Here is a 27,930-nt window from a genome sequence, read left to right as displayed (position 1 = left end):
CTGAGAACCGCCCTGTGAACCGCCCTGAGTCCTCAGGGAGAAGGGCGGTATACAAATATTATTAAATTAAATTAATTAAATTAAATGTTTTAATTTTATACTTTTTACTATCTAGGTGTGACCTACGCTGCAAAAGGATACTTTGATGCCCTGGTTAAAATGGGAGAATTGGCCAGTGAAAGTCAAGGATCTAAAGATTTAGGTAAGTCAAGTATATGAATGATGTTAGTGTAAATTGCAGGTATGAAATTTATTTATTTATTATTTTTATAAACAACTGAAGGTGGCGAGCATATCTAACAACCAACCTGTAAGGTGAGTTGGGCTGAGAGACTGACTGGCCTCAAATCACCCAGCTGACTTTCAAGGTGGGACTAGAACTCACTGTCTCCTGCTTTCTAGCCTGGTGCCTTAAATACTAGACCAAACTGGCTCTTGAAATTTAAAGTTCCATTAAATCACAATGCATGCCTTATTCAGAAAGTAATCTGCAGTCACTAGGAGTGAAAAATAACCCAAGTATACTTTATTGTTGTTGTGCTACCATTGCAGGTGCCAAAAAAACTGATTGGTGCATGGTATAGTCCAGAGGTAGGCAACCTTGGCTCTTTTATGACTTGTGGACTTCAACTCCCAGAATTCCTGGGAGTTGAAGTCCACGAGTCATAAAAGAGCCAAGGTTGCCTACCCCTGGTATAGTCTATAGTGGAATGTAGTCTGGTTCCCAGGAGGGAGGAAATGCATTTCAGAGGAATAAGAGACAGCAGAGTTTTAAATAGTTTGATTGGAAGGAAGAGGGTCAGCTCAGTTCCAAACTATAACTTTAATGATGTAAGGAGCTTGTTTTAGTTTGGCAATGTATATCAATACAGTGATAAAAATGTATCAAAATATTCAATACATTATAGAAAACAAATGTAAAACCATAGTGTCAAATATCACTGAACTACAAAATATTCATTACACACAATTACTTCCACCTACTACTGTTTCAGTAAGTATAGCAAAGCATACAACTGCTTCAAATTGCATATTTAAAAAGCCATGGTTTTTAGAACCTCCTGAATATTAAAATTGGGAGTGGGAGGACAGATTTTACTTTATCTAATAGTGTCAACAGTAGCCAGACTTTAACCTGTATAGAACTTTTAAGATGATTACCAGCATTGTGAACTGCACCTGGAAACAAATTGGCAATCAATGTGGTATTGGTGTTTCATGACATTATCAGGTGTTCCAATCAATATAGGGACTGCTCCATTTTGCATTACAGTAGTTGCAGTTTCTGGGTCATTTAAATGATGAGAACACAGTGTCTGTAGCCAGTGGTAGCTTCTCCCGAGCTTCATGTGTTATTATAGGTTCTTACATTGTGCTAAGTACAAGGCAAGCCATTTTTGCCTTAATGCAGTTTATGAGAGCCGTGGGGGCACAGTGGTTAGAATGCAGTATTGCAGGCTAATTCTGCTGACTGCCAGGGGGTTTGACCCTCACCGGCTCAAGGTTGATTCAGCCTTCCATCCTTCCGAGATCGATAAAATGAGGACCCAGGTTGTTGAGGGCCATAGGCTGACTCTGTAAACCTCTTAGAGTGGGCTGTAAAGCACTGTGGAGCGGTATATAAGTCTAAGTGCTACTGTGATAAATAAATAATACAGTTTATAAAGGGGGTGCAATGGCTCAGCATTTAAAGACGCTGAACTTGACAGTTGGAAAGCTGACAGCCCAGGTTCAAGACCCGAGTGCTGTGCAACAGGGTGAGCTGCCATTCTTGCCCCAGCTCCTGCCCACCTAGCAGTTTGAAAACATGCAAATGCGAGTAGATTAATAGGTACTACTTTGGTGGGAAGGTAAAAGTGTTCCTTGCGCCTTTGGTGTATACCCGTGTAGGTTCACATGATTAGGGAAGCATCCTCGGACAATGATGGCCCCTCTGCCAAGAAACGGAGATGAGCACCTCACCCTAGAGTCAGACAAGGGTGGACAGGGAAGCCTTTACTTTTACTTTAATACAACCATATAGCTATTATCAGGAGAAGAAAAGATTGTAAATGACTTGTACATGACTTGTACGTTGCAAGAGATTAATAATATCATCGTTGGATAAATTTACAGACAGACAAACATATTTTCTAGTTATTGTTGTGTAAGTAGGTACCAGAAATTAGGTGTGCCAACAGATGTGACTAAATATCAGTATACCAAAGATACCCTATTCTGTGCTGATAGATACCCTCCATCAACTGTTTCAGGTAGATGTTAAAGAGGAATGCAGAGAATAGACTGCCTTAAGACAATCTGTGAGGTAGAGACCTCTGAGCAGATCTCTCATTTCCCCTCCCCCTGCAACAACTACCAAACAGAACTAACTCCTTGGGAAGAAGGAACATCACTGAAGAATAGGAACACCACCACCCCCATTCCAATCCCATAAAGTTGGTTCAACAAGATACCATGGACCCATTGAGAGATCAAGGAGGACCAAAAGGGTTGCAGCCTCCTAATCCCAGTCTCTCTAAAGCTCATCTACAAACCTTCTTGCCAAGATCCAGTTAATCCCGTTCCTCTGGAGTCTTCTAAAGTTGCAGCACCATCACTTCCTCTAGGCTGAGAGAAGACTTTTTGAACAATGGGCACAACACAGCTTCTTTCAGAAGTGATGGGTCCCCAACTATTTATTTAGAGAGATGTAAATTGCCGCTCAATCCTAACCTCTCACCACCTGTGAGAGGTCTTGACTAAACACCAGAAATATGAATCTGACTGAGAAGTGACAAGAGCTGACACTATAGAGACCTTTATCCACTTCCATGGTACTCACAATCTCTGATCCCAGATTACATCACAAAACAAAAAAATAACAACAGTCATTTCCATTGGAACTGCCCAGCTAGAGTCCAGCTGTGCTTGGATCTGAGTGTTTTTTTAATCTACTAAATCAGGGGTCTCCAACCCCCGGTCCGTGGACCAGTACTGGGCCGCAGCATGCCAGCAACTAGTCCGCACACAAAAAGCAAAGCCCCATCCGTGAGATACAGGCAGCACACAAAACCATGCACCCTCTGGTCTGTGGAAAAACCTCTCTCCACGGAACCGGTCCCTGGTGCCCAAAAGGTTGGGGACCTCTGTGCTAAATCATAACATAACCTTGAATTACACTTTGGGAAGTAAAGAGCAGGTCTAAGGCGGCGTAACTCTATTGAACTCAGCAGTGTAAGTGATCTTAATAGCAGCTGCATATAATGTGGGTGTATTTCAAATTGGGCTAAATCATTCTGCTGCCTATGTCCCAGCCTTTTAGTGCATCTATTTGCTGTTTTCACTAGCCCAGCGTGATGTTAGTAATTGTTCCAGTTGATGGTAAACAAAGCACTAAAGAGCAGTTGATACAAGAATGCTGCTTTAATTTGTGAATTGCTGAAAACAATATTGGTTTAAGAGCCAAAGAAGGCAGTATTTTTTAAGGGAGCAGCTTGTTTTAGAAGAATTTGGCTGAACTTAAAATTTAAAAATATTACCTTGGGCAAAGAGTTATAAGAAAAACTGATTAGTCCCCCATTTTGAATGAGTGAGTTATAGATTTTTCTGATCTTTATATATCCATAGAAAATTTTAAAAAGGCTAGGGAAGACATTTTGAGGAATTTAAAACTTTAACCAGCTATGTAATTAGCCATATATGTATTACCTTAGGCAAAGGGTTGAGAGACAAACTGAATTATCTCCCATTTTTCATGAGTGAATGATGCTTCTTTTTCATCTTTATATAGCTGTAGAACATTTGACAAAGGCTAGAGAAGAGATTAATAAGCTGCTTCCATGTGTTCTAGATGTGAGTCATCTCTGTGCAGGCCCTTGTCTCCATGAAGTTGACAAGAACAGTTCGCACATCTCGTGTGAATGATTGTAAAGTCAGTGTAGATCTTTGATAGCTTTAATATATTTCAGATAAGCTATCCTCTAGGAAGAAAATAGCATTTGTAATATTTACATTAAAACTGCATTATTTTTGCTTTCAGAACTGTATACTGTTATAAAAATATTTTTGTGTATTAGGAGGAAATGTAATGTAATTTATCTGGAGAAGAACAGTAAAACAGTTGATAATCCAGAGGTCCAGCTCAGGACCATAGGCAATGTGTTAATGAAGGAGCTAAGATTCAATAAAGGTGATACAACTATCATTGATAAGAGTTTTTTTAGAGACATTAATTGAGGCCTTCATGTTAAACTTTTGAATTCAACATATAAAAGCTTCCTTTTCCAGCAGGAACTGTGTGTTCAGGAGGAGTCCCAAACTCCAGGCTCTCCAGAATCCAAATAATTTTGAATTTCTTCAAGATGTATTCTTCCTAAAGCAGAATAAATGGGCGCTATCTAACAAAATGAAATTCAATGGTGAAAAAAGTAAGGTTCTACATTTAGGCAGGAAAAATCAAATGCACAGGTATAGTATAGGTGGTACCTTGCTCAATAGTAGTAACTGTGAGAGGGATCTCGGAGTCCTAGTAGACAATCACTTCAATATGAGCCAGCAGTGTGCTGCAGCTGCCAAAAAAGCCAACACAGTGCTAGGCTGCATTAACAGAGGGATAGAATCAAGATCAAGTAAAGTACTAATACCACTTTACAATGCTTTGGTAAGGCCACACCTGGAATACTGCATCCAGTTTTGGTCACCACGATGTAAAAAAGATGTCGAGACTCTAGAAAGGGTACAGAGAAGAGCAACCAAGATGATTAGGGGACTGGAGGCTAATACATATAGGGAACAGTTGCTGGAATTGGGTATGTGTAGTTTAACGAAGAGAAGAGTGAGGGGTGACATGATAGCAGTGTTCCAATATCTCAGGGGCTGCCACAGAGAAGAGGGAGTCAAGCTATTCTCCAAAGCACCTGAAAGCAGGACAAGAAGCAATGGATGGAAACTAGTCAAGGAGAGAAGCAACCTAGAACTAAGGAAAAACTTCCTGACAGTTAGAACAATTAACCAGTGGAACAACCTGCCTCCAGAAGTGGTGAATGCTCCAACACTGGAAGTTTTTAAGAAGAGACTGGACAGCCATTTGCCTGAAATGGTATAGGGTTTCCTGCCTGAGCAGGGGGTTGGACTAGATGACCTCCAAGGTCCCTTCCAACTTATTATTATTATTATTATTATTATTATTATTATTATTATTATTATTATTATTATTATTATTATTATTATTATTATTATTATTATTATTATATAATTTAGTTCAACTACTATGCCAAGTCACATACAGCATTAACTATATTTTGAGATAGTTATCAAAACGATGTTGATTCTGATTTGCTAGCTGATCATAAACTACAATTTGCCAGTTGGAACATCTTGCTGGATTGATATGGTGTCTGTATTCAGTCCCAATTATTTCATAAAAATCCTTATTTGCTTGAAACTTCACAGTAGCAGATGGTACTTCTTCAATTAAGCCTTAGTTCAATAGTTCCATATCAGTAAATAGTTAACAAAAGAAATGCCAACTCTATTCAAAACAACAACAATGCAGTAATACACTCTAATCAGAATTTTAATGTAATTTAATGCAGAATCTCTGGCAAACTATAAAGCAGATGTAAGATGAATGCTCTGCCCTAGGAGTGCCAATATAAATATATAATCTAATCATTCTTTGTAAATACTCCATTTTCTGTATGTTTAGAAGAAAAAAATCTGAGTTCTTCCTAAACAACTTATTTAATTTTATTAGAATGTAAATTAAGTTAATCAGGATTTTCTGTGAATCTTGAGTGGATTGTTCTGTCAAAGAAAGTACATTTTATGTCTGAGTGCCATGGAGGATATTTTAGATATACTTTCTATCCTTCATTCAAATTGGGAATACTTGGAATTAATGTTCTGGTCTTCAGTGTTGCGAACTCAGCTTAACCTAATTGTTTGGACCTCTTGGCCTCATTCAAGCAACCCTTGTTTAGGAAATTGTTTCAGGTAAGAGATACTTTATATTGCCTTTCTTTGACACCTGCTGTTTGGCAAAAAGGAAGATAGTACCAGGAAAGGAAAGAAAGAGGAACTGCCAACATAGATATGGATATCCATTTTATAGTTTCTCCTTCCTCTTTTGATTTTGGGTCTTCTCCCCTCTTCAAATGGGAATACAACTCATGATAGCAAAAAAGTTGCTCATCTTTTAGCAATAGCAGTCCTAGGAAAGAACTGGAACATCCTCCATGGTGCCAAAACATTGGCATAATATTCTTTGTGTAGTAGATGTGGCAGCATTTTTACATAACTATGATGTCAACTGGTATAACACAATATAGATTTTGAACCATGGGCATAATTCAGGAAAAAGACTTAGGGATACAGAATTTTGTTATATCCTTACCATCTTCTCTTGAAAACTCTACTGCAGTGGTTCCCAACCTTTTCTTCACCATGGAACCCCTTTAAATATCTTTTGTGGCCATGATCATGACCACAGACACCAAGATCTAACTTAAGATTTAAATCATAAAATTTCTTCAAGCCTTCGCAGACCCCCTGTGACAACATCGTGGCCCCCCCAGTGGTCCGCGGACCACAGGTTGAGAACCATTACTCTATTACATATGAAAACAAGGTAATATCATACAAGACTTCATACATGTTCTGAAAAGCCAGACATTTCAGCACATATATCAGTGTTTCAATAAATTCTTGCCAGTATATGGAGAGTTTGCTTGGGTTTCCCTGAAATCTCTGCAGTTTTTTTTTAATCCCCATCAAGCAACCACCCACATTTAATCTTTCCTTGATGCTCAGTTTCTAAATCTCTTCCCGCATCATTCTTCTAAATAAATTTGCTAGACTGTATGATTGGTACAGTGAAAGTCATAATGCAGTCTTCTGGCCCCAATAAATGCTCCAGTATCAGGAGTATTTAGGGAATCATCCTGAACTGCAAGCTGTTAGAACTGCAAAAAGTCTTTCCAGACGCTTTGCTAATTCGATATACACACCGTGGTATTCCCTTTTGTCCCAAGTCAACAACTCATTTGGGTTCAATTGCTGCTGTGTTCAGATACATGACATTTCCTGAAGAGCAGCAGAGTGAAATGTTTTCTTTTTAATTTTTTTGCCAACTGGCCTCTGAGGAGCCTTTTATCTGTTTTAAAAACACCCTGTGGAGAAAAATGCCAGTTCTGTGTCTCTTTGTACTTTCCTTTCTTCGGTGGGCAAAGCATTTAAGTGTACTGCTTTTTCTGCCTTGAAGAAATCAGAGAGAGAATGCAGGGCTCTCTCCATTAGCTTCAGAGAACTGGAGCATCCTGTTTTGACTACAGGACATACCTACTACTAGAACTTGAGAAACTAGCAGTGGATTTGTGTTGCATTTTCTCATTCTTTTGGATGTACTTTGTTGTTTGTATACATTTTCTTTAACACTGAAATTCTTAGAGCTTGTGAATTCCAGTATATTGAATGGATGTAAGTCTGTTAAATTAAGGAGTATCTTCTGGGTGAGGTTCACTGGACTTTTAAGGAAATTTACCAGTTGGCCAGTTCCCCTGGCAAAGAGGAATAGCTCTTAAGTCTCCTGTCATCTTTGCTTTACTCCTCAAATTTTTCTCTGGTTCACTATTCTTGAATCACTTTCTATTTTCTTTTTAAAAAATGGTGGGTGAGGGGCAATTTTTAATTCAAAAATTTGTAAGAAAAGCTGTGTGTAATTTGAATAAATTGTTACGCTGCTTTTCTAAAATGTAGATTTCCTATTTTTGTTAATGCATCTTGAGTTCATCATGATTTCCTCCATTCCGTTTATATTTTATATACTTTAGAGAGCAGGAAGCTAAACTTTGGTTTAGTGTGAACAATTTTATATCTCCCTTCTGTAGTATATTTTTAACTAGCAGGGTTGGTTTTTAGTCATTTATAAATGGAAAAATCTTTAGTTACTTAAGGCACGCAAATGCTTGGCTGTAGATTGGTGGAGACTTTTTTTACTGAAAGTCTTGAGAAAGTTTTGAGAGGTGAGTCACAGGTATAACTTTATCATTCTTTTACTTCTAGTTGTTTCACATAGTAGTCATTGGCATCTTGCCAGTTACTGTTACACAGCCAGAAGAATAGAGAAAACAGTTGAATCAAACAAACATCAGATTTGTCTTCCTGAAGATTTGTTCTGCCGGCTATATTTTCAACAGATAATCTCCATTTATAAGCCAATCTTGTACATTTTATAGCTCCTGTAAAGCTACATTCCTACTCTCTTCTTCTTCTTGCTAGTTCAGGGACATGCTAACCTCACTGTAAAACCTGGCACTATATTCAGAAATGGCATCCAAAGGACATTTCTCATTTCCATTTCATATAAATACATATTTATTGTGATGATGGGGAATTCAGGTGTATAAAGAAAATAATTAATTTGGGGGGAAAAGGGAAGAAAGAAGCCTTTGTAAACAGTGTGGTGAATACTGTATTTAGGTTAAGAACAGGGGAGAAAAAAAAGATGATTCTGCTGAGACATTTTATTGGTAGAAATGTGAAATCAAAATAGGATTGCTGTCAAGAGCGAAGCAGTGAGTTATATTTGACTAGCTGAAATTAATTAAAGCTGTACATAATATCATTGTATGAAGCTCTAAGCTTGAGGGGTCCTTGGTGCTCTCTGAGCCTTCTTGCAGATGTTCATTATCCCAAACTAGGTAACATCATCAGTATGAGTACCTAGTTTGGGTAATGAAACATTTGCAAGAAAACAGCCAGGCTCAGAGAGCATCAAGGACCCCTCATGTCAGCCCTGAGCTACCAATATTCTCCTTTATTAGCTCTAGGCATGCAAATGGAATCTTCCCCTTCCTTGTTCTTGTTCATACAGTATTATATTTTTCCTCATGGTACTAAATAGCATGGATTTGATTTAGACATAAAAGTTGCCAGAACACATTAAGTATCATGACCAGGATGTCACCGCTGCTTCCACTGCTTCTGTGTTGTACTAGGGTGATCACTTGTCCACTGCTGTGCTGTAAGAGCCCTTAGAGCAGGGGTGTCAAACTCACAACGTCACGTGACGTGTCACAACTTTTTTGCTATTGCCGACAATGGGGTGGGCACAGTTTCGCTATGATGCATCCGGCCCGCAGGCCGGCAGTTTGACACCTCCCTGCCTTAGAGCAACCTATTTAGTGGATTCTTTAAAAAAAACAACTAGTACAGAGGGTCCTCCACTTATGACCACAATTTAGCCCAAAATTTCTGTTGCTAAGCAAGACAGCTGTTAAGTGAGTTAAGTGCCCCATTTTATAACCTTTCTTGCTGGGAAAGAAGAAGTGAATTGCTGTAGTTGTTAAGCTAGTGACATGGTTTTTAAGTGAATCTGTCTCCCCTATTGACTTTGCTTGTCAGAAGCTCACAAAAGGTGATCACATGATCCCAGGACACTGCAACCATCGTAAATATGAGTCAGTTGCCAAGCATCCAAATTTTGATCACGTGACCATGGGGATGCTGCAGTAGTTGTAAGTGTGAAGAACTGTCACAAGTCATTTTTTCCAGTGCCATTGCAACTTCGAACGGTCACTTAACAAACAATTGTAAGTCAAAGACTACATTATTTTATTATTTTCTGGCCATAGCTTTTAGTTGCAGGGTTTCCCAGCATGATCACTTTCAGATGAGTGGACTTCAGTTCCCAGAAATCTCGGCAGCATCCATGCTGGCTAGGGAATTCCAGGTGCTGAAGGCATAGGGAAGTTGCCAAGATTGGGAAGCAGCATTCTAGTACCTCTGAGAACAGCAGCAGCATTTCAGATAGAATATTGGCAGGCACTGAAAGCAACTTCTTCCTGCTCTGTCAGCCAATCAAAATGCTTCTTCCACCATGCAGCAAGATATTGTAGATGAGATAGCCACGAAGTCTCAAGTGAAAGTTAAAAGTCATGTCATGGTTAAAAGTAAATGTATACTGCAGCAGGACATTGCCAAAACAAAGAATAAATGAAACTCTTGTCTCCTGCCCTAGAGAGAACTGCTTCTCTACCTGATAATGTAAAGTGGGCAGGAGAAAAAGATGCAAGATATTTGAACATTGATAAATAGAATGTACATCTGATACTTAGCAACTCTTGGAATTCTTTCTGAATTGCTTCTCAGTAGCGGGAAAAAAAAATCTATTTTCAGAAGTTCCTAGAGCAGGGGTCCCCAGCACCGGGATCAGTACTGGGCCGCGGCATGCCAGCAACCAGTCTGCCCAAAAAAGCAAAGCCCCATCCATGAGATGCAGGCAGCATACAAAACCACACATCCTCCAGTCCACGGGTAAACCTCTCTGCACGGAACCAGTCCTTGGTGCCCAAAAGGTTGGGGACTTCTGTCCTGGGTGCAAGCAAAGCTGTTTCAAGTCCAGTCTGCAGGGTGGGGGGGGCCCCCCGAAACTAACATTAATCTGTGCTGCTGTTGTAAATTGCTTCTTGAACTCTGTCCATTCTAGGGATTTCAGTGTTTCATTTATTTGAGGGGTCTGCCTTACTCAATGAAGCGGTGAATGCTTTCCTGCTACTTGCTGTTACCAGCCACTTCCACCGCCAAGGAACTAGAAAGATGGGAGCAAGGATAAATATAGAGAAATGCTTTCCCCTTTCTAAAAATAAAAATAAAAATAAAATACAGGGCCTATTTAAACCCAGCAGCTGGTAGACAAAATGTAAAGGTCTAGGTCATCTGAAGCATGTTACCAGCTTATCATTTTCAAACGCCAAAAACATGTATTTAATAAAGCATTTTATTAGAAAAAGCATAAAAGGAAAGGAAAATACGGATGGGAATCCCAAAGAAAGGTTTAGATTTCAGGAGTGATGGTAAACAGTAAACAAAGCGACAGTAACTAGGTTCATTCTGTAATTGAGATTAACCCTCAGGGAAAATAGCTGTGACAAGAATTGGGCGAAGCTCTGACATATCCAAAATAAATCCAAGACCTTAATGCAGTCTGATGGATTGCTTATGGAATCTTGGTTCAAGAGATTTTTTTTCTTTGTAGAACCTTAAAAGATTGATATTTCCAAACTTTCCCTTTTTGGTCTTTCCACATGAAGATTCAGAAGACAAAAATCATTCTCCCTTGCCATTTAATCTCAAGAAGAGACATTACTAGTAATAAAGATAAATAATTCATAGGCCGACTGTGGTTATACTGCCGATCCGGTGGGCACTCCTAGACATTACTGCAGAAATATCTGCTACAAGGAAAATAGCAACTACAGAGACAGATTAAAGAACCTAACAGAAGATGTATGGCTATGGTTGGCTTAAAACTTTGAAATATGTTGGCACAAAGCTGGAGCAATTCAAGCAAAAATGCTTCCTCTGTTTCTCTCTTTCTGATATGTTACAAACTCTGCAATGGACGACTAGCTCCAGTCATAAATTGATTTAGAGAGACTTTTGAATGTGTCAGGCAAATCTTTCATGCTTACCATTGATGTGGTTATACAGGTAGTCCTTGACTTACAACAGTTCCTTGAGTGACTGTTTCAAGTTACAGTGGCATTGAAAAAGGGACTTATGACCATTTTTCACACTTATGACTGCTGCAGCATCCCCATAGTCATGGGGTTTAGACTTAGATGCTTGATAAGTGGTTCATATTTATGATGGTTGTAGTGTCCAGGGGTCATGTGATCCCCTTTTGTGACCTTCTGAAAAGCAACCTCAATGGGTAAGCCAGATTCACTTAACAACCCTGTTAGTAATTCAACAACTGCAGTGATTCACTTAACAAACACGGCAAGAAAAGTTGTAAAATGGGGCAAAACTCACTTAACAAATTTCTCACTTAGCAAACATAAACTTTGGGCTCAGTTGTGATCGTAGTTTGAGGACTGCCTGTATTGCTATAATGGCAAACAGCGGAGCCAAGATGGTGGAGAGGCAGCAAAGGCTGTAAAGAGCTCCTCCAAAAGTAAAAGTTTTATTTTATTTTACTTTATTTTTATTTTAACTTTTTAACCTCTTTTAATATTGTATTTTAACCTACCCCTTTTTTAACTTTTAAACCCATTTTTAACCCATTTTAACCTTTTAAACCACAGTTTTAAACTTATTTTTAAACCTGTTTTAACAAACTTGAATGGGGCAAAGAAGGAAGAGACAGCACTCTGCAGCAGAAAGTATATCCAAGCCTTTGAAGCAGCAGAAAATGGAGGATTATATTGCAAACAGACAGTCTGCTCCAGTAAGTAACTCATTCGCAGGCACCTTATCAGATAAATTTAATTCATGTGACTCATTGGAATGGGACTTACAAACCGAACTGGAGAGCAGACAGCGTGTGGAGCTGTCCCTCTCGGAGAATGGCTCCCCTCCTTGGAACCCAGCAACAGCCTTTTTTGCACAGGAGGGAGATGTAGCAAATTTGAAGGGGGAAAATGTGACAGACTTCCTCTCTAGACAATGTTTGCTTACAGCTCAAACTGTAAACTCAATATATAATGGCAAACGTGGAAAGCCACAGAAGTTGTATTATCAGGGGTGAAGTTCTGTTGGGCAGTGGGTTGCAACAGAAAAGACTACTGTACTGTGGCACATGGAGGATACAGTCATAAGGAAGGAATACGAGGAACATCCAAGCACACTTCATGTCTTTTTGGCTACCCAGCTGCAGCCTTTCTCAGAACAAAAGAGACATTAGGAAAAGCAGCAGGATTAATGCCACCAAAAACCAAACACGTGCAAAAGTCAACAATGGCTGACATTTCTCAGTACTGCTTTGGTACCAGAACACCTACAATAGTGGCCAAAATTGTGGAAACCTTTTGGGAAAAGTTTACAGTAGAAATGCTACCTTTGGTTAAGTTTCCACCCATTTTTCTTCTAATTTCTTTATAACTGTAGCCTTGTTCACTTAATAATACTATTTTACATCGCTTTCTGGGCAACCAGTCAACTCTTTGCACCATTACTTTAATTTTATTATGTTTTACAAGCTCACTAAATGAAAGAAAAAAACCCCAACCAACTTATCATGCGATCCCATAACACACTGACAATGTCCTCCTCTCAGCTTCAATACATGACATCAATAACTGAATCCTACTGTGATCTGATTGGCTCATTGCCAGAACAAGATGACACCTGATTGGCTCTCTCATGCTCATTGGCTACAATCAGATGAAGGAAAGCTACCTGATATCAACCTAAGCAAATTGTGCTTTCTTTTTCTGGTTATTTGGCTATAACTTTTCATATAATACAGTACAGGTAATTGAACAAACTATGTTGCTTTACATTCTTGATTAAATTATCTTTCCATTTATATATAATTTTATGATACTACTCCAAAAAAAGTGGTGTTATTAGCCATCAAACCTCAAAAATACACTTTTCCCAAAATGTTTCCACAATTTTGGTCACTACTGTAATTAGTCTTAGAAGGAACAAAAGCTTATCAGTTCCTATATGTTGTATCTGTTACCAAGTAATATGTGCAAATTTTGAACTGAGTTGAGACAAAAGAGCCTATGCTTGAATCTAACGTCAGAAAGATGTGCAAGTAGCAGTAGTGCTTTCCTCAACCACTGTGATTTCAAACTGTTCTTAGGCGGCCTTCTCCCCTTTTTATTACAGCATATCAAATAGACAGTTAGATGCCTGATGTCCTTTGGAATATTCTCCCCTCAGAGGTGAGGTTGGTCCCCACACTCCTGGCCTTCCAGAAGAGCCTTACAACCTGGCTCTGCCTGTTGATATGGGTCCCTGGTAGGGATGCTCAGTGCTGGGGATGCCTAACAGGGTAGAGAGAAGATCCCCCCCCCTCTCATGTTGCCTGTCTTTTTGATTTTTTTAGTCTTTATTTACTCTTTCTTATTTTAATTTTTTTTATTATTATTCTGTAAGCCAGTGTTGCCCACCTTTCCAGCTTGGCAATCTGGCATGTGTGTGTGTGTGTGTGTGGCGCAAATGGAGTTTCATGCTTGAGCGGAGAGTGCTTGTACTCATGCGCAAAGCTCCATTCGCATAAGCAGAGAGTGCTCGCACACGAAGCTCCATTCATGCCAATGGAGCTTTGTGCGTCAGCACCCTCCCCTCAAGTGAGTGGAGCTTCATGTGCGAGCACATGTGTCCTCCATTCAAGTGCTTTCTGCTCACGCGAGTGGAGCTTCATGCACATGCTTGCCTATTGCTCACGCAGCCTGGTTTCAAACAGACTGCAGCATGGAGGTTGGGGACCCCTTCTGTAAACCACCCAGAGTTGCTGTTACAGTGAGAGGAACAGCATACAAATGTAATAAATAAATAGCACCGATTGCAATTCAAAGGTATATTTATAGCTTTATTTCTATATACTTATGCTTGTATATCTACACAAATGAACCCACATGGACTCCTCTGCGCATTGATAATTTATCACTGAATAGAGAATCTTCCGATTAATCAAGCCCAAACATTAGCAAAACCTCACTGTATCTCACCTGTGACAAGCATCACCATAAGTGCAGGACTTGGGGTGAACTCCCTCTTTTATCTTTCTGCAACCTCCACATTTGCCTTCCTAGAAGTAACATAGGAAAGCAAATGTTGCATTGTTTAATGTTGTTCATGCAAGTTTGTCTGGGTGGTCATTTCCCTTTTTATTGTTTACTTTGTTAATTATGTATTCTTCTATGATTGTAAACTGTTCAAAGTATTTCTGGAGTTGCACAGCCTCAAAATCCAAGGTGGTTGGTTTTTTTTTAAGAGATGCACTGAACGCCTACAGCGCCAACAGAATTGTAAAAAGATTCAGAAAATTTCTTTGAATCTGAAGATAGCCATCAATTCTGCTACTTTAGAATTTACCATGATTCCTAAACTTATTGTTTGCCAAAGATGGAATGGAAGGAAGTGTGAATACTTTCCAGGAAAAATAATGTTGATTAGAGGGGTTGGTAGAACCAGAATAGCCTGAACTCATAGTTGAGTAATACCTTTACTCTGTTTGTGTGGGGTGGGGTGGGTGTGGGGGGTGTATTCCAGATTCCCCAGAATAATCTCTCTTGAGGTTCTGGTGTGTGATTTTCCTGTGTTGCCCAGAGACCTTAGGGATTCATGTGGTTTACCAACAATAAATCAATAATGAAAAACATTAAGCAAAATATAGTGCATGCAGCACTCCATAAATCTATTATTTTAAATTTTGGTTTCTTAAGCTCTGGTTTCTCTAATAGAGATCATTTAGTCAGCTAAATAAACGCTGCTAAAGGGACCTTAGGAATTTGTTGGTAAAGCAGAATATATCTATTTCAGGTTGCAACATTAATAAAACTACCATTCCTGACAAAAGCATTTTGCTGCATTACATTGTGTTTCCTGATCTTAGTACTTTAGCCGTAGTTTTGAACAGAGCTGTAGCCCCAAACTGTAGTGCCAAAAATCCAGTGTGAGATTCATTTTACCTTTTGCTTTGCTGATTCTTGTCAACTTACTGTAGCATCTGTATCAGATTCATTTTTACATTACAGGTGTTTGTTGACTATAATTTTATTGCCCTCATCAAAACATTTTCTCAAAGTCCCAAAGGTGCTTTTCTAAAAGGGAACTGGACTTTCTTGCTTTTTTCCTTGAATAACTTTTTACTTCTCATTCAAGAAGCTTCTTCGGTTCTTTTCTTGGATGAGAAGCGAAATGTTTTCGAGGGGAAAAAATCCAAGAAAGTGCAATTACGTACCTTTCGGAAAAGCACCCTTTGGGACAACCATGATCTGGATGACATTTTCTCAAAGTGTTATTCACTTGATATATCCAAAACTGTATTCTTCTAAAAGGAAAACTAGGTTTTCTCAAAATAAATTATCTTTAAAGCAGGAAGGTCATATTAGATTTGCTGAGCTTATAATAAAGGAAGCATATATGTGTTTTCTGTCTAGAAATTCAGCATTGTCTTCTTTTGGCTAAATAGAATAGGTTGTTTTCCCATTGAATCAGAAATATTTATCATCAGATTATGTCCCCCTACCCAATTTTTTCTCTTCGGCCCTCCCTTTTTGTTTTGGTTATGGGCAGGAAGAGTGTCCTTTTCACAACTCTACAAATATCTGGTGATATGATGAGATTTTAGAACACAAGATGAATAATTTTGGAGAAAAAACATTTTATTTTAAATCTCTCAGATCCATTACAAAGAAATATTGTTGTAAAAATTCTAATAAATCAGAAACATCTACATTATATATCTCATCTCTGAAAATCGACTTTTCGTTTTTTTGGGGTGGTATAAGATTCCTTGCAATGCAGGAGGGAGCCTGAAGGATCTGCTGCCGCCCATGTTTTGAGGATCTTGTCCAATGATGAATATTCAACACATGTTAAATGTTTTGACAGCTAAATGTTTGGTTCTTGAAACTTTGGAGTGGCCTCTTTCAGTGACAAACCAATTTCAGTAAAGCTGGAATGAGTCATTCCAACATCAAAATACTCCAATGGAGATTGGAATTGGATGGTTTTGAGCTGGTGTGCTTTAACATCAAAGCATTTTGTACAGCTTTTAGATATATCCTCCTACAATATGATTGATTGATTATGTGCTGTTAAGTTGGTTTCAGCTCTTCTTTTTTTCCTTTCCTTTCATCTTTCCTACCAAAATAGGGGGACCACACTTAATTGGAAATAAATTCCTCCCTCCTCTTTCAACGTTTGGATGATACTGCACCCAATCCTGCAACTGTTAGCAAATGCTCATAGCAACTGTGCAAGAGCTTTGCTTAGAGTGGCTGTTTCTGAAGATGGTATAGGAGCAAGAATGTGTTTGTGAAAAGACATATCTTTTTAAAAATTACTAAGGTCACAGAGGGTCAATTGCTGTAAAGGAATCAGACAAACTTCATATCTGCATTCTCTTTTGGCATTTTTGATAGTTTGTTCCATGATTTTTGCCTGATTTAGCTGTTCCTTAGGCTAATATCTGTTGCTATAGAATAACACGTACCTTCTGTTTTCACTGTCCATTTAGCAATTGTCTCTACCCTTAGCAAAAAGATGCATTCATTTTTGAAAACTAAATTATACGTATGTTAGTCTTTTAGGTTAGTAATAATACTGACAAAGTGGAGTTGATTGAAATCAAATTGTTTTAGAACCACAATTTAATTATTTAAATCACTACTCAGGAAGACTTGATTTAATTTCTGTCATGATGTATTCACTAATCAAGAGGATCCTATAATCACCATTTCCAGTAGCAATGCATTCCTGTTTTATTTTACGACCTGAATACATATTTTTCAGTGCATGCAGAAAGCTGTAAATTTTATTTTTATGGAAGATACATACTGTGTAAAACAGTCATTTTTAAACATTGGTTTAAGTTAAAAATGGAATTACGATCACAGTACCAACCAAGCAGTCACCTACTTGTTTAATACAGTAATTAGAAGCGGAACTGGTTCCAGTTAACAATTAACCTGTTCAGTTCATTGTTGTGCATATTTGGATTATATATTACCATACTTTTCTAGGAGATCAAGCATCATCAGTTTTTAAGATGTACTAGTAATCTTTTTGGTTTAACTTTCTTAAGAAACAGGCATGTACATAGAATGAAGGCTACTGCTAAGCTTGTAAGCCGCCCTGAGTCTTCGGAGAAGGGCGGGATATAAATGGAATTAAAATAAATAAATAAATAAATTTATTTTAACATACAAGCATGTGTGTTTTCATTAACTATTTTAGACTTACTTTTTAATAAAACAATATTGGCTAAGTCATAGAAGAAACTGAAAATATTGGGTGGATAGTGCTTGCTTACTTATTGCAGTTGATAACTAGCATCAGCAAATTGGTATTGTGATATTCAAAATATCCAAAACTAAATTGACAAGGCCAGGATAGTTTAAAAAAAAAGTGTATTACACAGACATTTGGCCAAAAGACCATGTAGGTAAATAATGAATTCTGCTGTGTTTGTGTTTTCTTCTTTATTCAGAGTTTTCAATGTTTAGATAGTTTCTCAGTTTTAAATTCATTACTTCAGTGGAAGAAAATATATTTTTACACCATTAGAAGATGCTACTAAAGGACTGTTTAAAAAATTGGATTACCAGTTGAGAATAGAAGAATCCAGGTATTTAAATGACTTCCAAGTTATGTGATTTTTTCTTTTTTGAAAGCATAGACAATCATGATTTTCAGGGGTGGGTGGAAATAGAATGAATTTTCAGTAGGATGAAATTAGTGTATGTACTAACCTGAAGGCCTGCATGTTTAGACATGCTATCTATAGCAGCTTCTCATGATATTTAATCCACACAACTGGGGCTTGCCTTTTGGTATTGTGCTACTGGCATTTTAACACTTGTCTGATTTACCCATAGATATATGAACTTAATGTAAAAAAAGTTCCCTAATGCACTTTCTGACATTGTTCTCATTATGTTTTGAGCCATACAGATTTCAGAATTGGAAAGGTCTTCCTGAGGTCTCAGGATTGGAGAATTCTGTTCTTCTAAACATTATGTTCTTATGTTCTTCTTTTTGTGTCACTTTCTATTCCTCCAAACCAAGGGTGGACTCTCTCTCTCTCCCTCCCTCTTTGTCAGTATGTGTTCAGATTTTTCCTCTTTGCCCCCATCTACTCCATTATCCTGGATTCAATTTATTTTCTTTTCCTTCTAGACTAGAGAAAGCTTACTTATTTCTCATCTCCACAGGAGGCAAGCAGAATAAAATTAAAATTACATAGAGTATATCTGTTTTAAAAGAGAAGAACTTTAAAAACATTATTTAAATTTTAAAAGTCTGATCTTAAATTTAGAAGGTCCAATTTAAAATGTCATTTATTTGTTTAGCTAGTCCTGAGTTGCTGAATCTATGTTGACCTAGTTCCTTTAAAGGTTAATTACTCATACTAAAAATTAGTGGGCCATTAGTATGAAGGCAGAATGTTGAAAAATATACACCTGCTCTAATTTATGCAATTTAAAGGCATATGGCTTTTGTATTGTATAGTGGACTAACTAGAGCAGAGGTGTTAAACTGGCGGCCTGCAGGCCGGATGCATCATAGCGAAACCGCACCCACTCCATTGCCGGCAATGGCAAAAAAAGTCGCAATGCATCATGACACGTCACGTGACGCTGCAAGTTTGACACCCCCGAACTAGAGGATAAATTGAATAAATTGTTCATACAACCTTTTTAAATGGAAAATAACAGATTCCTGAATCCAGAATGTCTCTTCAGTGTTTGAGCAATGATTGGTATCATTTGACAGGTATAGCAGAAATAACATTGTATGCTTGTTTCCCAGACTAAAAGGGAAGGAAAAAGATGGGATTAAAAGAAAAGCATAGAGGGATATGTAGAACCTGTGCATACTTTCCTGGATACAGAATGGGTAACAACCTGTTGATCATGCTTTAAACTTAATGCTCATATATGGGAGAGCTATGGAGGCCTTTTTTGAAACTTCCTTCTTAGGCACAAACTGGGTTTGATAACCAGCCTCATATAATGAATAGAACTTGCAGCCAAACTTAAATGATGGGATTTAAACAAATATGGCTCATGTTAGAAAAACTAGCAAAGATCAGTATATAGATTTAGGATTACAATTCCAAATGAGCTAAACCAAATCCTTCAGGAGAAAATAACATCAAATCAGATAACTAAAGCAGAAATAGCTGTAGGAATAGTAGAAATGGATTATTACAGCTATCCTCAGTTTGGCAGGCAAATGTTAGTTACAACACTGAGGAAATTTCCAGGTGGAAATTGGACCCTGTGAGAGTTAATCAGTAAACAGATAATTTATTTTAAATGCTAAATTCTTTGCCAGATGGAATCTGGTTTGGTTTTGCCTAGAAACTTTGTAAAGTACAGTACCATGTGCTACAGTGATAGTTTTTTTACAAACAATTCTTGATTTAGCTAAAGGATATTCTCTGACTGTGCCATAACTTGCATCCAACTCCCTGATAAAATTGATTATAGTATAATGCTCTCAACATATGAGTGAAAAATGATCAAAACATTCCATCGTTCTATTTGCAAGAGTTGTAGATCTTCAATATTTTATTAAAATATTTTGCTAAATTACTTGAAATAATTACGTTTAAATTGTGGAATGAATAACAAATACAGAATTGGGAGGGACTGGCTGTCAGTAGTGTCGTGTTGGAAAAACCTCAGATTCAAGTTATGGTAAGGTTAGAAGAACTTCTGAAACCATAGAGAGACAGATAGTAATCTTGACATTGTGAGGAACCAAAATTCTTGTGCTTAATTGCTCTTTCTGTCAGGGGATTTAAAAACAAAGAATACGAATAGAAAGACCTGAATTATTAGGACAGAATAAGCTATTGCTCCTTGTTCAGCTATCATCATAAACCATGGAAGGAGATCTACAGTTTATTTAGTCACTCCCATGGCTATTAGACCAAGGGATGAAGATGTAGTACACTGCCACACAGTCATTCAGTCTTAACTAACAAAATGGCACAATGGGAAGTATGGGTGAGTAGCAAATAAAATGAGACTTGATGGGAATTGAAAGGGTCCTTGAAATAATCTCATATCTTTTCTCTCTCTCATGGTGTACTGCAGTTTTGACACAATAGTTTTTGCTGGTTGACTGCCACTAAACCTCTGCTCTATCTAATACCTGTTAATGGGGAGGGGGTGCCCTGAAAAGAGACATTGCCTTTCCCCTGTGTCTGTTACCTAGGTAATTGGGCATTTGAGAATTGCTGATACAAGCAGTCTTCTTTTAACATCTCTTCTGGAGAAGAGCAGTCACACAAAATAAGTGCATTTTTTTCCTCCCCTCAATGTTCACTTAGTAAAACTATGATCACTTAACTTTTTTTGTGACATATCAGCTTCATATGTATATGCAGGAACGCAGTGGCTCAGTGGGTTAGGACACTGAGCTCATCGATCAGATGGTCGGCAGTTTGGCAGGTCAAATCCCGAGTTCCACGTAACAGAGTGAGCACCTGTTACTCGTCCCAGCTTCTGCCAACCTAGCAGTTCAAAAGCACATAAAAGTGCTAGTAGAAAAATAGGGACCACTACGGTGGGAAGGTAACAGCGTTCCGTGCGCCTTTGGCGTCTAGTCATGCTGGCCACATGACCATGGAGACGTCCTCGGACAAGCGCTGGCTCTTCGGCTTTGAAACGGAGATGAGCACCGGCCCCTAGAGTCGGAAACGACTAGCACGCATGTGCGGGGGAACTTTTACCTTTACCTATGTATATGCAGGTAGCTCAATAGGTAGCCGTTAGATTTCAAAGTTTGAAATGCTTCAAGTTTTCTCTGAAAATTGTTTGCTAGAATTTGGGATTAGAATTAATTGGACTTAAAGTGTGTGGTCTGTTTTTTAAGTACCTGCCTTATATTAGTTTAATTACTTTTTATTTATTTTAATCCTGTTTTTAAGTCTTATTTAATTATGGACTTAACTTTTTTGTTGTTTATGGGTTTTGGTTTAATACTTTAAAGCATCTATACACTATGCAGACATTTTCAATTAATGAGAGAAATTAAAAAGATAATAATTGCACAGGAGAACATTTTCTTTCTTCATTTCAAAGATTTAATGATTTAATTATCTAATACAGAATAAGCAACTATGGGAAGTTACATATATTTATTTGCTGAAAAGACTTATCCGGCGGCCCATCTTACAAAGCGCAACTCTGGATATCTCACAATAATAAAAACCAATGAAACCTGGCACCCAGTCAACAATTTCCAATCCACCCAATACTACAGTCCTCCAACTTTACCCCATCCTAATGCCTGTGGGCGGCAGGGGGGGGAAAGAGAATCCAAGCCTTATGCCTTTTTGGAAGGCTAAAAGGGTGGGGACTTTTTGGATCTTAGGGGGAAGGGTGTTCTACAGAGCAGAAGTTGCTACAGAAAAAGTGTTCAAACCAGGGCTTTTTTTCTCATAGAACGCTCAGAACGGAGTTCCGGCACCTTTTTGGGATGGAACCTTGTAGGTTAGGCAAGGCGGGTTGTATGACATGTGTGAGTTCCGGCACCTTTTTCTTTTACAAAAAAAGCACTGGTTCAAACTGACTTTTTTCTTGCATAATAAAGGAGCTGCACTTATCAACTCGGGAAGGCAGCTCTTAATGAATAACTTAGTAAACAAAACATTGCTGCAGGGAAAAATTGCATTGGGGTCAATTCTGAATTTATTGAGACTCTGATTCTCCTGTTAAGAAAAACACATACAGGTAGTCCTCAGCTTACAACAGTTCATTTAGTGACCAAAGTTACAAAAAAAAGATGAATTTTGACTGTTTTTCACACTTATGACCGTTGCAGCATCCCCATGGTCATGTGATCAAAGTTTGGATGTTCGGCAAGTAGCTTGCTGAAGTAGTTTATGATGGTCGCAGTGTCCCCAGGGTCACGTGATCTCCTTTTCTGACCTTCTGACAAACAAAAGTCCACGGGGAAGCCAGATTCACTTAGCAACCGTGTTACTAACTTCACAATTGCAGTTATTCACTTAACAACTGTGTCAAAGGTGGCAAAAATGGGGCAAAACTCATCTAACAAATGTCTCACTTAGCAACAGAAATGTTGGGCTCAGTTGTGGTTGCAGATTGAGGACTACCTGTATGGGATTGAGAACTGTTCTACACCAGAGGTCCCCAACCTTTTGGGCACCAAGGACCGGTTCCATGGAGAGAGGTTTTTCCGTGGACCGGAGAGTGTGTGGTTTTGTGTGCTGCCCGCATCTCGCGGTTGGGGCTTTGGTTGTTTGTGTGGACCGGTTGCTGGCATGCCGCAGCCCAGTACTGGTCCACGGACCAGGGGTTGGGGACCCCTGTTCTATACCATACCTCCTTAATGTAGATGCAAGTCATCTTTGACTTACAACCATTCATTTAGTGACCATTCAGAGTTATAACAGCACCAAAAAAAGTGACATGACCAGTTTTCACACTTATGACCATGGCAGCATACCCATGGTCACGTGAACAAAATTTGGGTGCTTGGCGATTTGTAAGTATTTATGACAGTTGCACTGTCCCAGGGTCACCTTTTGTGACCTTCCTAGCAGGCTTCTGACAAGCAAAGTCAACGAGGGATACACAATTCACTTAACAACTGTGGCAAAAAAATGGTTGCAAAGCTCACTTAACATCTGCCTTACTTAGCAATGGAAATTTTGGGTTCAGTTGTGGTCGTAGGTCAAGGACTACTTGTATGTGCTAAGTACCGAACTTCTGGTAGCCACAAAAAATATTTACTACCCTCTGCTATGTAATTTAGCCACAGCAACTGCTGTTGGCATTTGGTCATGGTTAGAGCCACAGCCCACTAGTTTTTCCTCGGCTGTTTGATTCTCCTAAACCTTTAGCAAAATAGGCAAGAGTTCGATATACAGAAAAATAAAGAGAGAAAAGAATATAGAATATATTCATTACGTTGTAGTGATCGCAGTGAGTGTCACATGGTACACAGGTCTGTATTTGTGAAATTTCATAGTAAGTGAGCTTTCCTCCAGAGGTTTGGATAGAGATTGTTGGAATTATGTAAGTTGCCGATTATGCACAATCATATACCTGTTCCTGTGGTTAGGTCTGCATTCCTTTAGCCAATTATAGAGCTACCCAGAGATGGAGATTTGTAAGCAGGTTGGACCTAGGCAGAAGTAAGTAGAAACTCTGGATTTCTCTCTATTGAAATCAGAAAAACCAAGCAAGCAAACCTATTAATGGCAGCCAAGCAGGCACAGACACTGATATTTTATCTCCTTCCCAAATTTTTAAACAGTCTTTACCTACATTGCTAATGTTTTTAAGTGCTCACTGAAAATACAATTACTTTCCATGTAAGAGTCTGATAATTATAAACTTGAAATCAATTTATCTTTTTTGTTGCTGTGTTAACGTTTCAAAAGCATTGCAGTTTTGCTGATTTGCTTACAGAGACTTTTCATCCATGAAATTGTCCACTAAAATTACAGCTGAGAATATATATTAGAGGTGAATTGAAAACGAATGTATTATTCTCCCAGCAATCATTTCTTGTAACTTCTTTGATTTTAGACTAATAATCTTTTTTAGCCACGTGAAAGATCTAGCTCAGGTTTCAATCATTGACTGGGTTTGTATTATACAATAGACTTGATTAGGATTCAGAGTGCTGTAGAAATCCTCCATTGTGCTTCAGTTCATTGTGAGAAACCAGGCAATGTTTTAGTAAGTTGTGCGAATCAGGCTATTAAATTTAAGTTGCAATATGATTTATTTGTATGGACACAGCAGGCTGTGTGCGTACAGCATTCTTGTTTTGTTACCCAGCTGCTTATTATATGTATTCTTCTTGAGAAAGACACTGTGGTAGTGATACACATAGTAGCCTTTCCTAATCTTGGTTGCAATCTAGATATATTGAAATTTTGCCAAGTGAAACTTTGGTAATGAGAGGAAAAAATGAGAGTGGAAGCTATTAAACAGATTATGATCTTAAGGTTTTAAGTTCTATCTCTTAGTGCATCAGTGACTTGGTGCCAGTTTTTGAGATATTGGGTGTTCAAACAGATTAATTACATGACAATTTTATGATTTAAGTTAGGAAATAGTAGCTGCTGTGATGCTATTGATTCTGTAGCCACAGATTCCAATAATAATTTTTAATTTTTAAAGCCACATACTCCTACAAAGTAAGAAGGAATGAGCTGGTATGGCAAACATGAGACATTCAACTTTCAGTCAAAACTAAACATGCTTCCAAACCTCCTGGCTACAGAGAAAAATGTGTACGTTTTTGGCAGTGTCTGTCAAAGGAACAAAAACTAGAAAAACTGAATGGCTCTGATGGGTTTTTCATTAGAGATTTCTGCATTGCACATTAGCTGTAGTTTTCATATCCTTTTACCTCTCTATTACAATTATTACAATTCCCAACTAATCTTTCTTATTAAAATTTCCCGTTCAGTACATTGTGTCATTGTGAGAATATTTTGTGAGAATCATTCCTATTCTAAGAGCTAGGCAAAGTGTGATGTGAATGTCACAGGTGATACCAATAGCTAGACAAGGAATGCACATTGAAAATAGCAAGAGCAACTGCCTTTACCTAGAGCAGGGGTAGGCTATGCTGACTCAGGAATTCTGGGAGTTGAAGTCCATGAGTCATAAAAGAGCTGAGGTTGCCTACCCCTGACCTAGAGTCTGCAGAATTCAGATGAGTTATCTCCTACTGTATTGACTTCTGCAACTGCAAACAACTTCTTTGCCTAATACACATTTTCTAAGACAATCATTTTCCCATAACAAGATGGTGGATGAATGTGACTTGGTTTGGGCAACTCCCAACAATTATGGATCCATTTTGTATAAATCTTTATTGATCCCCCTTTAGCAAATAAGAGCAGAAACATCTTATGTTTAAATGTAACAAACTAAATTGAATTAGCATTCTTTTTCTAATCTGTATCTAATTTTCAGATCTTTGATAACTCTTCCATTAAAGCCTGCTAAAGTCTTTCATCGTATAGAGGAAAGTATAGTTATTATATCTAGCTGAGCTCTAATTTAGAACAACAGCAATGGTTGTAACTAACAAAGCAGACCTAGATTTTCCATTTCCTTTTGCAGATATACATGTTGAAATAATTTATTTTGTAGACTTTTTAATCTTTTTATGAGCCTGAAAGGAACCTGGAGGGAATTTGTATCTGAGATTTTCTTCTTTTAATTGCTTCCTTTTAATATAACTTTTCATGTGGTCAACTATGTTTAAAACTAGTGATGATATTTCTTAAAAAAAATGTAAAGTAGGACATTGTGTCAGTGGCCCATTTGGTCAGTTTGGCTTTTCTCATTCATAGAAGAAACCAACACATCAGCAATTATTTATTGCCAGGCTTGTAACCCTGGCTGGTTCTGCCTTATACATATTGAGTAATAAAAGGATAAAAGAAGGGGCAGCTCAGCATTTGGAACAAATGCTAAACTTTTTCTGGATGAGCTGAGTGTGCTGGTAGGTGAAACCAAGTGGGAAGGAATGCTCCTGTATGAATCAATTAGTAGACATTGGTCTTACCAGTTTGTGCAAATCTAGCCTTCATTTTGTTTTTTATATTTTAATTAATCTGTGCAAAATGTGCATGTCATGGAACAGTGTCAATGGAATTATGCTCAAGGGTCTCCCCAAACCTCTTGCAGTAGCTAAATTTCTGGTACTACAGTATAGAACAACAGCAGGGGTAGATCAATTTCATTTCAGTTTGCTGATTCCTTGAGTGCATTTTGATGACTCGAGATGGTTACGTTAGCCATAAAATCACTTTGGGGCCCTCCTTCATGGATACCATAGCTGCAAGCCATCCTACTGTGACTGAGTTTGAGGTTATTGTATTACTCAAACAATAGCACAGTGGCTTCTTCTAGAGGGGAGATAAAACCTGCAGCGATTTTAAAAAAACACATTGAAATAATGTCATTACAGAACCTTTAGAAACTGAAGATAAAACAATTAGCTGTTGAGAAGTCCACATTAAGGGAAGTTACCTGACATGCTTTATTTTGAAAGAGAAAGATGCCTCTTGTTACTGGATACTCTGGAATGATTTGCAAATGGTGTTGACAATATTTCTTAATGTGGAAGTTTCTTTCAATGGGAAATCTCTCCTATTATTTAGCATTTGTATCCCAAATCCAGTTTGGCAGCTTCAACCTCTTCTCTGGACTTTTATTTCAAGCAAGAAACTACTGCAGTTACTACTATGGTCTTTAATTGCTAGAAATGACTGGCCAATTTAAGATTTATCCAGGAACTTCATTAATTCTCTGGAAAACACTTTCACCACCATTTGATATGCTGTCTTGTAACTGTAATAGGAATGCAAGAAATTAAATTAGGTTGCAAATAAGGAAGCACTTGTAATACATAGGCTTCTTTTCCCAAACATCTATAGAACAAGATTCCTGGACAATGTGGATGTGAATACACAGACACACACACACACACAATTGAGAATGTGTTGCTATGGAGCCAAATATTTTAAAGTTTTTGAAGAATGAGTATGTGTTGTTGTTTTGCTCTTTTGAGTCAGTGTTGACTTCTGGATACTGGGTAAACAAGACCAGATATTTGGGAGTGGTTTGCCCTTGCTTGCTTCCTGGGTCTAAGAGAGAGTGACTGGCCCAAGGTCGCCTGGTTGATTTCTTAACTAAGGCTGGACTAGAACTCAGGGTCTGCTGATTAAAATGATGGGAAATTGTCTTGTAAAGTAATAGGCTAAAATTACATGATGCTTTTTGAAATTGATGGTGCAGCTCACCTAGTGCTACGTCAGTATGCCAGCAGTGAGTAATCTGGCGGGCATTTCTTGGCACCCTTCAGGATGTTTGTCCCATTGGATTTAATTTGTTTAAATTATTATGAATTATTTTTAAATGAAAATCAGACACACTGCGAAGTAGACTACCAGCCCCAGGCACCATTATTATTTCCACATAAGGATTCTCACAAAATAAATATTTGGAGGATTGCAGCCTAAGGCTTTATCTGATAGAATGGCCAGCTATCCTGAAAGAAATAGAAGCACTGTGGTGTGCTGATTAAGGTGTGGACCTAGGAATGGGAAGACCTAGGCATTAGACCACCCTCACACACTAGCTCCCAAGGTGACTATGGAGTAGTTAGTTGCTTATAATCCAGCTCCTTCACAGGGATGTTGTGGGAATAAAAATTGATGAAGAAATGTTATTTGTGCTGTCACGAACTCCTGAAGGAAAGATGGATGTAAATCTAACAAATAAGGAGAGAAATGTAAGAATGTCCTGGCAGGTATTGCAGCTGCTAGGAGTTAACTCACTAGTTTACCTTCTGGTCAGTGTATATCAGGGGTCTTCAAACTCAGCCCTTTTATGACTCGTGGACTTCAACTCCCAGAATTCTGGGAGTTGAAGTCCACGAGTCATAAAAGGGCTGAGTTTGAAGACCCCTGAT

At 38.2% G+C, this 27,930-nt stretch overlaps 1 protein-coding gene across 4 annotated transcripts in view; it reads left to right on the top strand.

Annotated features, from left to right (window-relative positions):
• Positions 1-27,930, top strand: part of BAIAP2 (BAR/IMD domain containing adaptor protein 2) — a 187,931-nt gene that overhangs the window by 49,280 nt on the left and 110,721 nt on the right. For all 4 annotated transcript variants that reach the window (XM_081317652.1, XM_081317653.1, XM_081317655.1 and 1 more), the window contains exon 3: positions 116-202. In XM_081317652.1, the coding sequence (XP_081173778.1) occupies positions 116-202 (87 nt within the window). The remainder of the gene's footprint in view (positions 1-115; positions 203-27,930) is intronic.

Source organism: Vipera berus (genome assembly GCF_964194415.1).
Source record: "Vipera berus genome assembly, chromosome: 2".
NCBI classification, from domain to species: domain Eukaryota; kingdom Metazoa; phylum Chordata; class Lepidosauria; order Squamata; family Viperidae; genus Vipera; species Vipera berus.
This window is presented reverse-complemented; position numbering and strand designations above follow the sequence as displayed.